Source organism: Podarcis vaucheri (assembly GCF_965113315.1).
Source record: "Podarcis vaucheri genome assembly, chromosome: 11".
Classification (NCBI taxonomy): domain Eukaryota; kingdom Metazoa; phylum Chordata; class Lepidosauria; order Squamata; family Lacertidae; genus Podarcis; species Podarcis vaucheri.
The window spans coordinates 29,790,314-29,805,555 of NC_138749.1; the positions used below are offsets into that span (position 1 = coordinate 29,790,314).

General features: G+C 38.7%; 1 protein-coding gene across 4 annotated transcripts in view; it reads right to left on the reverse strand.

Moving 5' to 3' along the window:
- IQGAP2 (IQ motif containing GTPase activating protein 2) overlaps nt 1-15,242 on the reverse strand; it is a 120,229-nt gene that overhangs the window by 12,747 nt on the left and 92,240 nt on the right. For all 4 annotated transcript variants that reach the window (XM_082191868.1, XM_082191869.1, XM_082191871.1 and 1 more), the window contains 12 exons: nt 12,323-12,484; nt 10,236-10,378; nt 8,420-8,590; nt 7,650-7,733; nt 6,258-6,329; nt 5,929-5,998; nt 5,579-5,787; nt 4,679-4,828; nt 3,580-3,743; nt 2,907-3,131; nt 1,926-2,066; nt 1,526-1,610 (listed from right to left, as the gene is read on the reverse strand). In XM_082191868.1, coding sequence (XP_082047994.1) covers nt 1,526-1,610; nt 1,926-2,066; nt 2,907-3,131; nt 3,580-3,743; nt 4,679-4,828; nt 5,579-5,787; nt 5,929-5,998; nt 6,258-6,329; nt 7,650-7,733; nt 8,420-8,590; nt 10,236-10,378; nt 12,323-12,484 — 1,676 coding nt within the window. The remainder of the gene's footprint in view (nt 1-1,525; nt 1,611-1,925; nt 2,067-2,906; nt 3,132-3,579; nt 3,744-4,678; nt 4,829-5,578; nt 5,788-5,928; nt 5,999-6,257; nt 6,330-7,649; nt 7,734-8,419; nt 8,591-10,235; nt 10,379-12,322; nt 12,485-15,242) is intronic.

Consider the following 15,242-nt stretch of genomic DNA (forward strand, 5'->3'; position numbering starts at 1 on the left):
TCAAGCTTTTCTGCACCAGCACACTAAGCAAGATGCTTGGCTGTGAAGCAGCTCATCACCTACTTTGAGGAAAGGGAACGAGGTGTTCCTGTCTACTTCACTCCCCTCCAAACTGAATTATGAGTCAAGTCAATACTTCTAGCCATTTGTTGGATGTGACAAGGATATTCCTACTATAATTGTGGAGACGTTTCTGGATTGGATTGAGGCCACTGTTGTCTTGAAGTTTTAGAAAATAGGTCTTAATTAATACTTTAAAAAATTATATTCACTGCATTAAAAAGATCAATACGGGCCATCTTTACCCTAATGCAATTATTTTTGAGTTAAGGCAGGTTTAACCATCCTTGGATCATTCAATCTTTGTGACTACACCTAAAGAAGAGCAGCTATGCCCAGTTTATGGAAGTACACTTTCTGCCAGGTCTCCTAAGAGTATTGTATGCCAGTCAAAAGCTTCAGCTTGGATAAATGCCACATTCCAACATGTTCTACAAACTTCTTCAGAACAAGTACAGTGGAAAATTATTACTATGTATTACCTTTACTCTAAGGTCACAGGAAAATTTATTTGTCCTAATGTTATGATAACTGAAGTCACAACTGAAGTTTTTTCTTCTTTTTTTGTAAGTATTATTTTAGGGGAAATAGGCTCACCCCAAAGCACTTATGAATAATCCAGATCTAAAAGCTGCTATGCAATGGCAGCAGCTTATAGAATTAAGCATTAGTGTCCTAGAATAACAATAATTAATTACCGTATTTTTCGCTCTATAAGACGCACCAGACCACAAGATGCACCTAGTTTTTGGAGGAGGAAAACAAGAAAAAAAATATTCTGAATCTCAGAAGCCAGAACAGCAAGAGGGATCGCTGCGAAGTGAAAGCAGCAATCTCTCTTGCTGTTCTGGTTTCTGAGATAGCTGTGCAGCCTGCATTCACTCCATAAGATGCACACACATTTCCCCTTACTTTTTAGGAGGGAAAAAGTGAGTCTTATAGAGCAAAAATACCGTAATTATGAATTGCTTCCCAAGAGGCATCCTGAAACTATTTAGCATAATGAAAACAGATACAAAAACAGATACATATATAAAAACAGTTAAAACAATTGCTTATCAATGCCACTGCTGCTTTCCACACACTACCACTAGGTATGAAAACAGCTGTTAATGATCCCATACAACCTGCTACTCTGGAGCCATTTGATATTGAGCAGGGCAGAGATGTGCCTCCTTGGAGATATGGGAGATGGATGCACAAAAGCAAAAATGTGAAAAGCTAGGAAGTGACAACTTAATTAAAATAGAAAACCTTGCAGCCTTAGAGATTCAACAGCTTGTGTAGAACCATCTCTGAGAAAGAGTCTATATAAGCAGTAAAGTCCAACAGCAATGATGAGAATCTTTTAGACTCCTTTTCCCTACCCCTCTGAGTTATGCTGCTTCCCCAAGTGGAAAGAAATTTGCCTGTTGGCATAATCAGAAAGCACAAAGATGCTGACAAACCACCCTCACAAATCTACCTTCAATAGCTCATCTTCTGTGGCCTCTGGAAATTTCTCATGGAGCGAGTTCTTCAGAACTTTGGCTATATATCTCATTCCATAACTACATGCAAAGAAACAGATGAAAAAGGAAAATAATGGAAAGATACTTAGGATGAAAAATAACTAATTCAAGTTAACAAAAAAACAAAACAAAACAATACATTTTGCTTTAGAACCAACTAAACAAGGTGACACAAAAGAAAATTTACATCATGAGTGCTTATTAGATATAAAGTATGCCAGTTTGATGACGGAGAGAGAATACTCCCCTCTGCTGGTGAAGTGTCCTTATGAATCAAAGCATATATTTAAACTAGTATTTTGCAAAAATGAGAGATGGCTTTTAAAAACAACTTGCTTATGGCTTTTCACTTACGGCATTAAGTTCAGAGAGGAGAATATGGAAGCAAGGACGTTATCAGTTACTGCTCTGAGGCTCTGAATTGAGGACTCCAGTCGATTTACTACTTCCGGATGCGCCAATGCTTGTTCTGTTGTTACATCATAAGGTAATTTGCTGGGGAAACAGAGAGGAGATGCTATACACAGCAAGAGAATCGTGTTTTGAATAGTACACCCCCCGAAAAAGTTACAATAAAATAATTTTATATGTCTAATTATTGAATTTGTTCAAATAGTTTTAATTACTTGCTCAGTTGAGAACTTTGGTCAAGCAGTGAATTATAACCCCCCCCCCTGTAACAAATAATTCAAGGTGGGAAGGAAATCATATTATTAGGGCCTTCTTGGTAGTGGCGCCTGCCCTGTGGAGCGCCCTCCCGTAAAGAAAATAAACAACTACCTGACATTTAGAAGGCATCTGAAGGCAGCCCTGTTTAGGGAAGTTTTTAATGTTTGATGTTTTATTCTATTTTTTATGTTCTGTTGAAAACCACCCAGAGTGGCTGGGGAAGCCCAGCCAGATGGGCGGGGTAGAAACAATAAATTTATTATTATTATTATTATTATTATTATTAGCCCCACTCATGTTCCCCCCCCTCTCTGTCTCTCACACATAGGGAGAACAGGGAAGTATATTCCATGTGATCAAGGTAATTTCTGAATTAGGCTCCAAAGTGAAAAAAATCCCCTAGAGCAACATTAACACAGCACAAATAGCTAAGACTGGGAAACAGTAAATCAATATGTTACATGATTGCTATTGAATAAGTATTTGAGTTACTTATACAACTTTACTTACAGCTTTCATTTGAAGATCATACAATTTGTTTTAACACTTCATATTCATTTTAATGTCTACTGATTAATCATTTCATTGTCCTAAAGGAGTTCTATGGTTAAAAAGCATTGGATGTTTTTCATAAATAAATACAGTTTGTTCATGTTGCACACTTACCTGGCCTCTCCAGTTTGCATTTCTAATTGGTTCACCCATGCCTTGTAGACCTCCACGGGACTTGTGTTGATGACTAGAGATTTATCATCCATGATGTCCTTCACCACTGGTGCCAACAACTGACGTAGAGTATTCTGCCCTCGAGCGCCTCGATTAAAGCTAACAACCATTTTGATGACTGTAGGATTTCCCGTGACGATGTCTTGAATCTGGTCGACTTTGGAACTGCAGTAAAAATAACCAGCACTTACATTACACTTTAAGATTCAAAACCTATGTCTGTGATTTTTGAATGGGCACAGTGAAGCACAATGGCTCATTCCATTTTGTCCATTCACTAATAACTGTTCAAGAACAAACATGCTCACAGAATTTGGCAACAAACAATTCTGTTCAATGTAAAATGAAGGATGGTTGTGATACAGAAGTACAGAATATGGCTTGCATATAAACCATTACTGATATGATTTATGGTTTGATCCCTTAAATTCTGCTTCAGTTAATATGATGCAAACACCCTATGTTTGGCAAATCTGCCTGCGATGAAAAACCCACTATATGCACAAGAGACAACAGAAGGGAATTTAACAGTTTAAACAGGCAAGACATAGATGTCTTATGATTCAAAAATGGAGATAAAATGTAGGGCCACTGTGTCCTTTAATATACGCACTTTATTTCTTCTTCTAGAGCAGTTTTAAACAACTTCAGAAGCAAGTATTCTTCTCGCTGATTAGAAGCATAGTTGTACAAAGTAAAGATAACTGTATCCATAAACTTGGTGGATTTATTCTGGGGCATCTGGAAGATCAGCTTTGCCAGGTAAGTTGGATTAGTCTATGGAAGAAATATTAGAATGACTGAAAAAACATATTAATCAAAATGGTGAAGTTTTCCACTGCCTGCTTTATTAGCACTGAGTCCTCAGTGCACTTTCATTTGTATCAACACTAATCCAAGCTTGCCAATGACTGAAAGCACCATGGTAGAAAATGGTAAGTACTACACCACTTCCTAGTATTAAGTTTATTACTCTTGAAAACTATGGCACAGCTCAAACCCTCTGGTTATCTACACAGGCCAGCCATCTGGCAGCCTTTTTAAAAGATAGCATGACTATAAATAAAGTTTCTCATTGCGGTTTCAACAATGGCTGCGAAGTGAATGAGTGAATAACCTTCAGGACAGCAGGAAGGAAGAGATAAGCTAAGGTTGTTGACGCAGGCCTCTGTATAAAGTGAAACACTTTATTAAAGCTAAGCAATATAACTGTATGGATAAACTCATTTAGGAATCCTATTTGCCACCCTACTTTTGTGTTTCTACTGAAGAGCCAATAACCAACAGTTTCTGAATAATCTACATTGCAACAACATATGTTGCAAGGGAACAGGAACGCAGGAAATTTGTTCAAGCTCTCCTGCTTTCTGATTTGTCTGATCTCGCCTCCCTTCGCCTCACCTCTGCATGGTCTCTGCCCTAAAATGGCTGCTGCTGACCATCAAAGCACAAACAAGCAAGAAAGTAAGGAAGAGGGCAAACTCTGGGTGTATGGATATCAGAATCTGTGGTGTGCATAGAAAGGTTTGGATAAATGAATTTTTGCACAATGAGTGGGTAGATAGTGGGACCTACGTGTATATGCTTGAAGTCAGAACGGTATTTACCAAAGGTTCTCCCCGCCCCCCATGAGGAAAGTGGGAATTAATTATTCAAGCAGACATGTATTATGAAACTACTTAACATGAATCCTCAACCACCACACAGCTCACCTGTAGAAGGTAAAACAAGTGTTGATAGGCCTCCAGCTTTTTCCGCCTTTCTTTGCTCAAGCCTTTGATGCCCTGCTTATCTCCAGACACCATCTCTTCTGCCTGATTTTTGCTTTTTTTGTTCAGCTTCTTGCTGTGCGATACAACATCCTGGAAAAACAAACAAATGCAGAACTCAATTGTTAAGGCGAAGTAAAGCTGCAGTTCTGTAAGTAACCTAGAAAGAATACCAACATGAGAAGTAGAACGTGGGCAACTGCAGTCTGTTACAACCAAATAAAACAGATATAAGAAGGCTAAATATTAAGTCAGCAAGAAAAAAGGTGCATACCATATTTCTGAATGTCAAAAAATGACATCTAAGCAACAGGCAGAGGGTCAATGGATGCAGCCCAGCTAGACAGTTGTCAACAGATTCAACCACTTATTAGTTCCATGTAGCAGGAGACAACACTGCTTGACTAGGGGCAATAATCCCTTAGGATATTGTAATTGTAATGGAAGGTACTTTAAGGAACTAGATTAAAAAGTTTGGCTTGATTTAGAAGATAAAAACTTTAGGCCATGTAAACCTTACTGGCTTAAAATGCATCTAGGGTCATTCTTTTTCTCAGTTCAGATTGAAGCTGGTTCAAGGGGAAATGCAATATTTCATCAGAAATGACAGGGTAGATATGGACTGTGACTAATGTTGTGTGAACATTGCCTCCCAACAAGTGTGTGTGTGTATAGGAAAGCTGCAATTATTCATTTAAGAAAACACAAAGATCTTAGATAAATTTATTTTGGTACTCTTTCAGTTATCAAGCAGCTGAGCTACCAAAGTAAGGAAATGGGATAGGACTCTCCAAAAGACCCCTTGGCTGGGATCTCGCAACCACTGTCACCCGTTTAACCAACCTGCAGAGTTATTCTGTTTTTAACCAGCAATCCTATCTTGATATCCATCAGGTTCAGATCTTTCTCCAGCTGTTGACTAGATCGGATATTTGTGACCACCTCCTCTCTTAACCTTGTTACTTCTAGCTCTTCTTGGAAGTCGAAATCACTCTGATCCATGAGATAAGCAAATTTGCGAAGGACATTCAAAGGAGGATTTTCAGAACCAGCTGCAAGTTAAGTAAACAAATCATAATTTAAGCTCATTCTAATCAAAATTCCTCAAACCAGTTGCAACATGTGTGCTGGTGTTTGTTAGGCATTTATCTGCGCACTTAATTTATGGCCAAAAAATATTACCCAGCACTTACTCAGTGTCCTGTAGTCTTCCCTAGCTTTGTTTGCTTTAAGGAAAGCTTGGATTTTCACAATTTCTTCATTCTGAAAGAGACATAGATTATGCATTTATGGACATCATCACACAGGAAACAGTCAGGCTGTAATAATTATCTACTTGTATATAATGCAAACTCAAGCATGCTTTTTATCTCTTTTCCTCTGGCACCGAAGCCATGCCATCCCATGGTAGGGGGCAAATGTCTGATCTATTATAAATTTGTTTTTGTCCAGTCAAATTGAAGGCAGCAGGACCCAGAAGATCTACCCAGTACAGAATAGGAGGGAAGGTGGGGAACCTTACATGATCTTTGAAATACTGCATCCGTTTCCTGTATGTTCTTCTTGCTAACCACATTTTGACCCACGATTGAATCTGAAAGTCAAAGAAGAATGAACCAATTGGTAAAATATTTATTTAGTTTTTATTTATTCAATTCATATTCCACCCTTCCTCCTGAAGGAGCACATGGCAGCAAACACAGCAATAATAAAACTGATTTTAAGAAAAACATTAAAAAAGCAGTAACCATTAAAAACATTTTTTTAAATCAATTGCAGTTGCAATAAAACAATGAACAACTTTTTTAAAATTCTGTTTTTGAAAACTTCTATGTTTAAAAACAATTTATTCACAAACTACACGATGGCATTCTGGTCTTTTGTATAATGCATACAGATTGGAGCACATACAGTACATATCACACCTGAAGTTAAAAAACTAAACATAACACTTATCCACTGAAAGTTCTCCATATTAAGATGGAGCAAATTCCTCTGTTTCAGTTCATCAGCCTACAATCCCAGAGTGATATGGACAGGCACTGCCTCTTTCAAGTGATAATTTCAGGGTTCTTCTTGACTATACAATTATGCACATTCTTAAATATCTCTACAACAAGAAGCAATCAGATAACTGCTATTACTTAGCTCTCAAGAACTAGGTCTGCAGACACCATAAATCATGGATTTTTCTGTTACACCTAACCTTTGCCATTTCACCGAGCTACTCAAGGTTCACGTGCATGATTAAGGTGCACATGCTGAGCACCAGCTTTCAGAAACAGACATAGTTTGCATATAACACTAATCTGAACTATGGCTTAGTGTGAACGAGCAAATGTGTACGAACATTATACTGATAATGCAGCTCCCCTGGTTCTGCCTGGGGCTAAGATGTGGTTTGACTTTCTGTCAAAACCCAGGTTTGTGGTTTGTCTCCCCCAGACAAATCATAAGTGATCAATCAAGAACAAACCTTGACAACTCCTGATTGTTTATCTGGAGCAGGACAAACCACAAACCTCGATCTGGATGTAATTATTATGTAAGTATTAACTATAGTTTTGTGCTGTGTAACAGGACTGGGGAAGGAGTGCTCAATTTTTGCTCTAGGAATCCACACATGTATTTGTTCATGCTAAGCCATGGTTTAGCTTATCCTTATGTGGGAATCAGGTCAATGACCAAACACCATAAAATAGCTACTGGTCCACAATAGCAGCCCCTTTCAGAGAAGAATCATTGTGTCTAAACCAGGAAGATAATAACAATCAAGACACATAGTATATGAAGTTAGCACTGGTGGTCTCCAAATAGAGGAATACATTTTTTTGGGAATAATTTTTATTAGTTTTCCAATTTTACCCAATAACAACCCAATTATAACAATATCAATTAATATAGGAATACTTACCTTGATAACAGAAGCAACATTTCTTTGCAACATTTGAAGTCTTTCAGAGTAGGTTTTCCTTTGCTTATAACCTTTCCAGGATGCCTATTTATTTGGATTAAAAACAATAACAAAGGAACAGATTATTAGGACTAAGAACAATTCTAGATATTATTTTATCTTACCCTCTGGAGCATTTTCTAGAAGAAAAGAATGAGAAACCACCATTTTCTTTAGCTCATTCCTCTTGGATTAGTCAACAAACTTCTCAATACACATCTCAGCCCTCGTTTAAGGCTTCCTGTTCTGTGGCTCATGCTCAAATTCAGAATAGACAGAAACTATTCTACTGTAACTTCAAGGTTTTGAAATGAAAACATAGAAGAGATGAGTGGAAATTGCCTTTTTCAACAAACAGTGATCTGTTTATGCAAACTGCGGCTATGACATAACTAATTTTACTTGTGGTTTTCAATCCCATCATTTGAAAGTGGTCTGTTGAAAATGTTTGCAAAAGACAGCACTATATATCATCTGTAACCATTATTAATCTGTTGCACAAGACGCAGGATAAAAAATGTCACGTTGGAACACAGAGGTCTATCTGGGTCCAGGCAGATGACTGTTAGGCTGACTGAGATAGGGGCACTACAGCCAGCAGCTAGCCAGCCATAAACAGAGAACTATATTATCATCCTAGGCTATACTAGTGCAACATTTGTCTAATCTCACTATTGGGTTGTTCAGTTAACAGCCAGAAGCAGCCATGGAGCTTCACTGGATGATCATACCTGTAACTTTATCACTGATGGCTCCTGCTTTTGGAGATACGCTTTTCTTTCTTTATATTTTTTCCTGACAAGGAATCCCCTTGCTTTAGCTTGTAGCTGAATGATCAAGTCCTCATTTGCAAACCACAGCTGTTCTCTGTTGTAATCAGATGTAATTTGGGCAACAATATTCTAAGGAAAGAAAAATATGATGCTGGATATCAGGCATAACTTAAGTAGCCAAGCAAAAGCCAAAAAGTTTGTGCAGCTAACTGCATTCCAATTTCCATTTGAGCCCCTTATACTGTTTTCCTCCCATTTAGTTTTAATATTTGTTCTATAATTCATGTTGCTACACTGTGAACTGGTACAAGGTCTTCATAAAAACTGCATCCATCAAGTGAATTCCACAAGGGTTATTATACTAGGATGTTCTTATCTTTAAAATGCTGCCAGATTGATTAGCAATTCACTGTGCAACTCCCTGCAAAATGTCTCTTTCATAATTTTCTTCTTTGTAGTTCAGAACATTTGGCCGGGATAACATTAAAAAAAAATGCCTAGCTGAGACCAGAGTCTATGGTTCTCAGGGAAATCTTTGCTTAGTTCAGAAGATAGTAATCCTTTCGGGGCATAATGAAACATACCATAATAATATATTTTGCAGAAAAAAAGCCCATATGTGACATCAGGTGTGTGGTAGATAAAGTCATAGCTAGGGCAAAAAGGGGGTCAGTTGATTGATGCCCCTTAAAAAGCTTTTGCAAGGTGCTTTGAAGCCCTGCCTAACAGCTGGTTGTTGGGGCTTTAAAGTGCAGTGCAGAATTTTCTGCAAGCAGCAAGGATTCAGCTTGTTTGTTTGTGCTGAAAGAGAGTCTTGCAAAGCTGAAGCCCAGACAATCCACTGGCATCAGCATTCTACTGAAATCAATTATGCTTCCGGAACTTCCTGATGCTGCCATGGGCTGCTGCAAGAAGTGGCTCATATCTGAGCACTTTAAGAACAAACAGCTTTCTAAGGAAAGAGAAAAGTGCTCATTTTCAAACACGGCGTCTTTTATATCTTTTCTTTCAAAAGGAAGCAATTTTCATTCAAAGCACCAGAGGAAGCACTAAGAATATAAACTGCTTCCTCTGCAGAAAAAAGAATGCTTCATTTTTAGATGAATCTTTCCCCCTGTAGAGACTTCAAAGAAGCTTTCTGTAACCAATCAGCTGTTTTCAAATGACTTTGACAGGTGTCAACCACCTGACATCATTCTGACATCATGCAATTTACAGGTGGGTGGTCTTGCTAAATTTGGGCTGTTGGGGGCAGGCGAAGAAGAGATAAGCCCTAAACGATGAGCCTTGGAAATATTTGATGCATCGGTTTTGTGATCTGAACCACGACAAAATGAATTTATAGTGCATCTTTGAACTCCCCATCTGTAATAGGTTTTAAAATAAATGTTTAAGAAAATTAAACGTGGAATGCTAAATATGCAGAAGACATTACTACCTTGAAAAATATTTGCAACTCTTAACATGCATAATTAAGGCTAAATATAAAGAAACAGATATTCCAGAGTGGTTCAGGTCTGAGAAATAGCACTGCAACCTTTCCATTTAAAATGAAAGGCTGTCTTCTTTGCCACTGAGTTTCATGCCTTGCTCCATTGCCATCTTAACTATATTCTTGATGCCCAGCAGCATCTTCCTCATCATTCATCATCATTTTATGTGAACGCTGCCTATTGATAGTTAAAGCCATGCTCAAAGCAGCTTCATTTTACACTCTCCTCAAAAAAATCCAAAACTAACACAGAAACGAATCACAGCAATTATTTTGTTCTACCTGAATCTCTTCACCAGTCAGCCAAGATGTTTTGGGTACAATTCCTTCAGGTGGTACACAAGTTCCCTTTCCAGTTTCCACATTATAGTAATAATCATAGACACCTTGCATTAAGAATTTGATCCATGGGCCTTCATCAGGATCTGAAAGAATTTAAAGGCAATAATTTTATTGTTTAGACATTGCCAAAATAACATAAATGTGCTTCCACCCTCCCATTTCTAATCCTTCAGCGCCAATACAGACTTGTGGTTGCAAGGAGAAAAAGGACATGGTGCTGAGACAAGGATTCAACCTTCATGTAACCTTCACTCTACTCCGGGGGTTTTAGAACTTCTGCCTCTGCAGCTACCATAAATCTACATTGCATCCACAAAGGTTCCAAAGCCACTTAGGGCATAGAACCCAAAACGACTCATGCCCCAAATACCTGAAAGACCACCTCCTTCACTACAGACCCTCTCAGGTGCTAAGATCCGGCCTGGGTGCAGGTGGCCTAGGAGAGGTCATTCTTTATGGCAGCAACTCCCCTACGCAGAGATACATCTGGCAACTTCATTACTGTATACAGTTTTTGGTGAATGCCAAAGATTCACCTCTTTAGCCTGGCCTTTGATAATGGAGATGTATTTCTTCAGGACCAACCCTACTTTTTGTTATTACATTTTTTAAATTTTAAGTTTTTGAACTGTTTTAAACTGTATTTTAAAGTGTTGAACCTGTCCTGGGACTTTAGGGTGAAAGGCAGGTGACAAATTAAGGTTTCTACTACTACTACTACTACTACTACTACTACTACTACTACAAACAACAATATATCATGTTGAGTAGCTTCCCACCCAGATTACTGAACAGACCCATACCAGCTCAGCTTCAGCAATGCTGCAGCGACAAATGTTTGAGACTATACATTCACTAGGGAAGTAGTAGACTTAACAGAGGCAACAGAGCCACTCCAAGATTTCTGAAGCTTTGATTCACAACCTCCTAAGTCTGCTTTAAACAGAGAACTGTCCAGAATCTTGTGAGGTGCATCATTAGAAGAGGTAGCTAGCAGGACCATATTTACCCATAGTACCATCAGAGGCCCACAAAAAATTTTCTTTGTGGTTGGGGGTGGGGAGAGGGATAATAACACTGCAATATGCAGGATTCTTTTTTTAATAAGCTTTAATCATTCAGTACCAGAAGGGAATAGGCATGAAGTAGCCAACACTATGTGATTTGAATAATGAGGAAAGAAGAGGCAGGTCTCTCTACCCTGGTGCAAAACAAAATGAAACTTTTGTCTCACGGCTGCTGCTTACATCTTTATTGGATGTCACACCTCATGCACACTTTGAGAGAAACAGATTGGAAGTAAAGGCTGGTAGAAAACAGAAGTTAATTAGTGGCAGGAGCCTTGTACCAGATGTTTGTCACAGGAAGCAAACTAGCTAGTCATTGAGAGAAACAGGATGCTGCAGTGAGTGAGTCATTGGTTTGATCCAATAATATAGTTCCTATGCTTTTAAGCAATCAGATCTATGCCTCTGTTGTGGAGGGTCATCATGTTTTTATAGTCTTCATATGGTGCACATGCACAAAGCCACAGTCATAAGCAATGCTATACGGTTGAATCTGGGCAGGAACACACAGTTATAGAACTACAAAATGCAGGAATTCTGGAATGCCAAGCTTTCTCCAGAGGCAGCTTGTCAGAAGAAACTCAGCAGCAACTTCTGAGGCAGCAGGAAGTTCTGTGGAGGACTGCTCTCGTTTGCAACAGACATCAGAATTGTGAAAGCACAACTGCTTCAAGCTCGGCTCCTTCTGTGTTTAATTAGCAATCGACATTCCCCCAACTAAACATCTAAGAAGACCTTTGTCAAAGTATTTCAAGTATTGCTAATCAAAACATTTCTTTCAAGGGCAAGCAAGAACAAGACACATCTAAAATGGTTCTTAACTGGCATATGTTAAGAATAGCAATGCTTTTAACAACAGGAGTAGACAAACAGCTTGTGAAACATGCAAAACATTTATAAAAACTTCATATTTAACTAGGTCCAATTTGTTGTGCTGGATGTGACGGGTTAGGGTATTACCTTTGGTTTTTAGACTCTTGGCTTCCAACAGACTGTTGTTGTATGTTTCTGCACACTCTGGGACAGCTCTTAAATTGAAGTTAGGAGGCTGCAGGATGGTGACTATCTGTGCAGAATCACCATTTTCTAAACACTGGTTTATCATTGTTGTCCCAATGGCCACTAAAGGACAGAATAAAGTGAAAGGTTATCAATTATGCATTTCCAGCAATCCATACATTATGGGCCCTTAAGCAGGTTTGTGGCACAGGGTGAAACCACCGTTTTCTAGTCCAGTTCATGGTAACTGACAAAGGGAACTCATGGATTGGGGATTCATCTCATGCACAGGACATATGCTTTACATCAGATTATCGTGGGGAAAATAATCTGAACAATCCAACAATAATCTGAATGTGGGAGATATTGATGACTCTGACTTTCTTAAACATTTGCACAGCCATTCAAGAGTTAATGAAACATTGCTGAAATTTAATGCAATACGAATGCTGAGAGAGGAAGCTGCGTGCTACAATGAAATGTCCTTAAAAGAGATCTGATTTTGACATATTTCAGAGTGGCTGGGAAATCCAAAGAATGCAGTTGGCTATGCTAGTCATGTATTGCTTAATTTTTGAGAGAGTAATTAGGAATGATTTTTTTTGTTAAGTGGGAGATGGGCTTGTGTGTTACACTGCCACCGGGGGAGGAAAGCCTTCAAGAAACTAAGCAGAGTTAAGCTACCATGTTCCGAGAAGTGGCTTATTTGAACTCCATCAGCGTATAGATATAGAAACAGATATAGATATCAGTGGTAAACTTCCTTTGGGTTCAGAGGCTTCACTGAGTTTGGAGACTTATCCCCCAGAAGCTGTGCTTGGTGTCAGGTCTAAGCCTCGGAATATGTTACAAATAACTAAGTATCTGAAAACATCCAGAGTGCTTTTTCCCATAACCAGCCTGGAATGTGATCAGAGCAGGGACACAACATCATACAAACCTTAAGATATATATTTAATGTTCTTATAAATGAATAACACTTCTGAAAGTATCATATGTATGCTTTTTATTCTTTTAATCCCCCCCAACTGCCCCTCTTCCATACTGCCTTTAACAGTTAAGCTTGAACTTCAGAGTCTCTTAATTCACAGAAGAATTTAGTTCCAGTGCAGATGCAGAACTGCTCAAGGCTGGGCACGGCAAGTTTTAAGCAAATGTGGCATAGCAGCTAGAGTTCCAGACTAGGACTGGGAAGACATGGGAACAAATCCTCACTCAGCTGGAGAAATAAAGACCCACATATGCCATCTTGAGCTCAGAGAAGGAAAGCCCTTTTAAGTAGTGATCTTTCCAAGTCTGCATCTGCATTGGTATTATTTTCAGATGTTTTAAGTGTTTTATTTTTTGTGCATTTGCTGCCCTGGGTTTAGTTGGGAGGAAGGGTGGGATATAAATTTTAAAATAAAACAACAAAAGAAAGAAAGAAAGAAAGAAAGAAAGAAAGAAAGAAAGAAAGAAAGAAAGAAAGAAAGAATTGAACACTGCTTCCCACAATGCTTTCACTTTTCTTTTGTTACATTCTTCCCCTCTGGTCAAATAGGTTTAGCAAATTTTAGTAAAGATATTAACCCTATAAAACTTGCTTATAAGGTTCAGAGCACATAAACGGCATGAAAACATTCATATTGTAAACAAGGAAATAAGGAGTAGTTTTTAATGAATTTTATGTGGGTTTTAGATTGTATTAGCCGCCTTGAGTATGGGATGAAGCGATGTAAAAGGTAAAGGGACCCCTGACTGTTAGGTCCAGTTGCGGATGACTCTGTGGTTGCGGTGCTCATCTCGCTTTACTGGCCGAGGGAGCCGGCATACAACTTCTGGGTCATGTGGCCAGCATGACTAAGCCGCTTCTGGCAAACCAGAGCAGTGCACGGAAACACCGTTTACCTTCCCGCCGGAGTGGTACCTATTTATCTACTTGCACTGTGTGCTTTCGAACTGCTTGGTTGGCAGGAGCAGGGACCGAGCAACGGGAGCACACCCCATCACAGGGATTCATTCATATTGTAAACAAGGAAATAAGGAGTAGTTTTTAATGAATTTTATGTGGGTTTTAGATTGTATTAGCCACCTTGAGTGTGGGATGAAGTGATGTACCAATGTTTAAAATGAAGAAAAACCCAAACAAGTTTGCAGCTCATTTTGGGTCACATCTTCTCTCCAATACTTGTCTGCTTTACAAATAACTTTATCACTCAGGTGGAAAATGGCATAATTACTCTTTCTCCTCTGGCATTAAAATGGGGGGAGGGTTCTAATATGTAAGTCTAGCTAGCCAGGGAGGAGGGTTCTACTTTAGGCTAACTTTTTCCGATAGCTGCTGGTTTTCTAAGCAAAGGAATGCAGGTTTATTCCTAATTTGGGTAGCAAACATATAATAACCACTTTCAGGCTGAAATGGTACAGTCGCTAAAAGGATCATATCACACACCACAAAGCAGAGAAGGCAAACCAATGAATCTAGTAAATCAGCAACAATATCCAAAATTCAACAGCTTGTTATTTTTAGTGTTTACTAAATCTTTGGTCTTTTTTGAGGGAGGGGGAGTTTCATCCTTGGACAATCAGCAAACAATTCAAGCAAAAGCAAACTTAAGTTAAATGATGTCATTTTCTTTACATAAAATAGTTGAGAGTCAAAGTAAACAGACTTGGGTCCATATAGATTGTATATTTCAGACTGTGACTTGCTAGGTGTATATTTGACTTGTGGAGGGGGACAAAGTTCCAGGTAAACAGGTGTCAATACTTGGTTTCAAAGTTCATGTCTACCTTTTCAGGAAGGGAACAGCAAGTACTTTTGACAACAAAAGTAGCGTTCAACATACTGAAGTACTAAGCTTTAACAACCTCTACCATCCACAAGTCAACATGGCTTTAT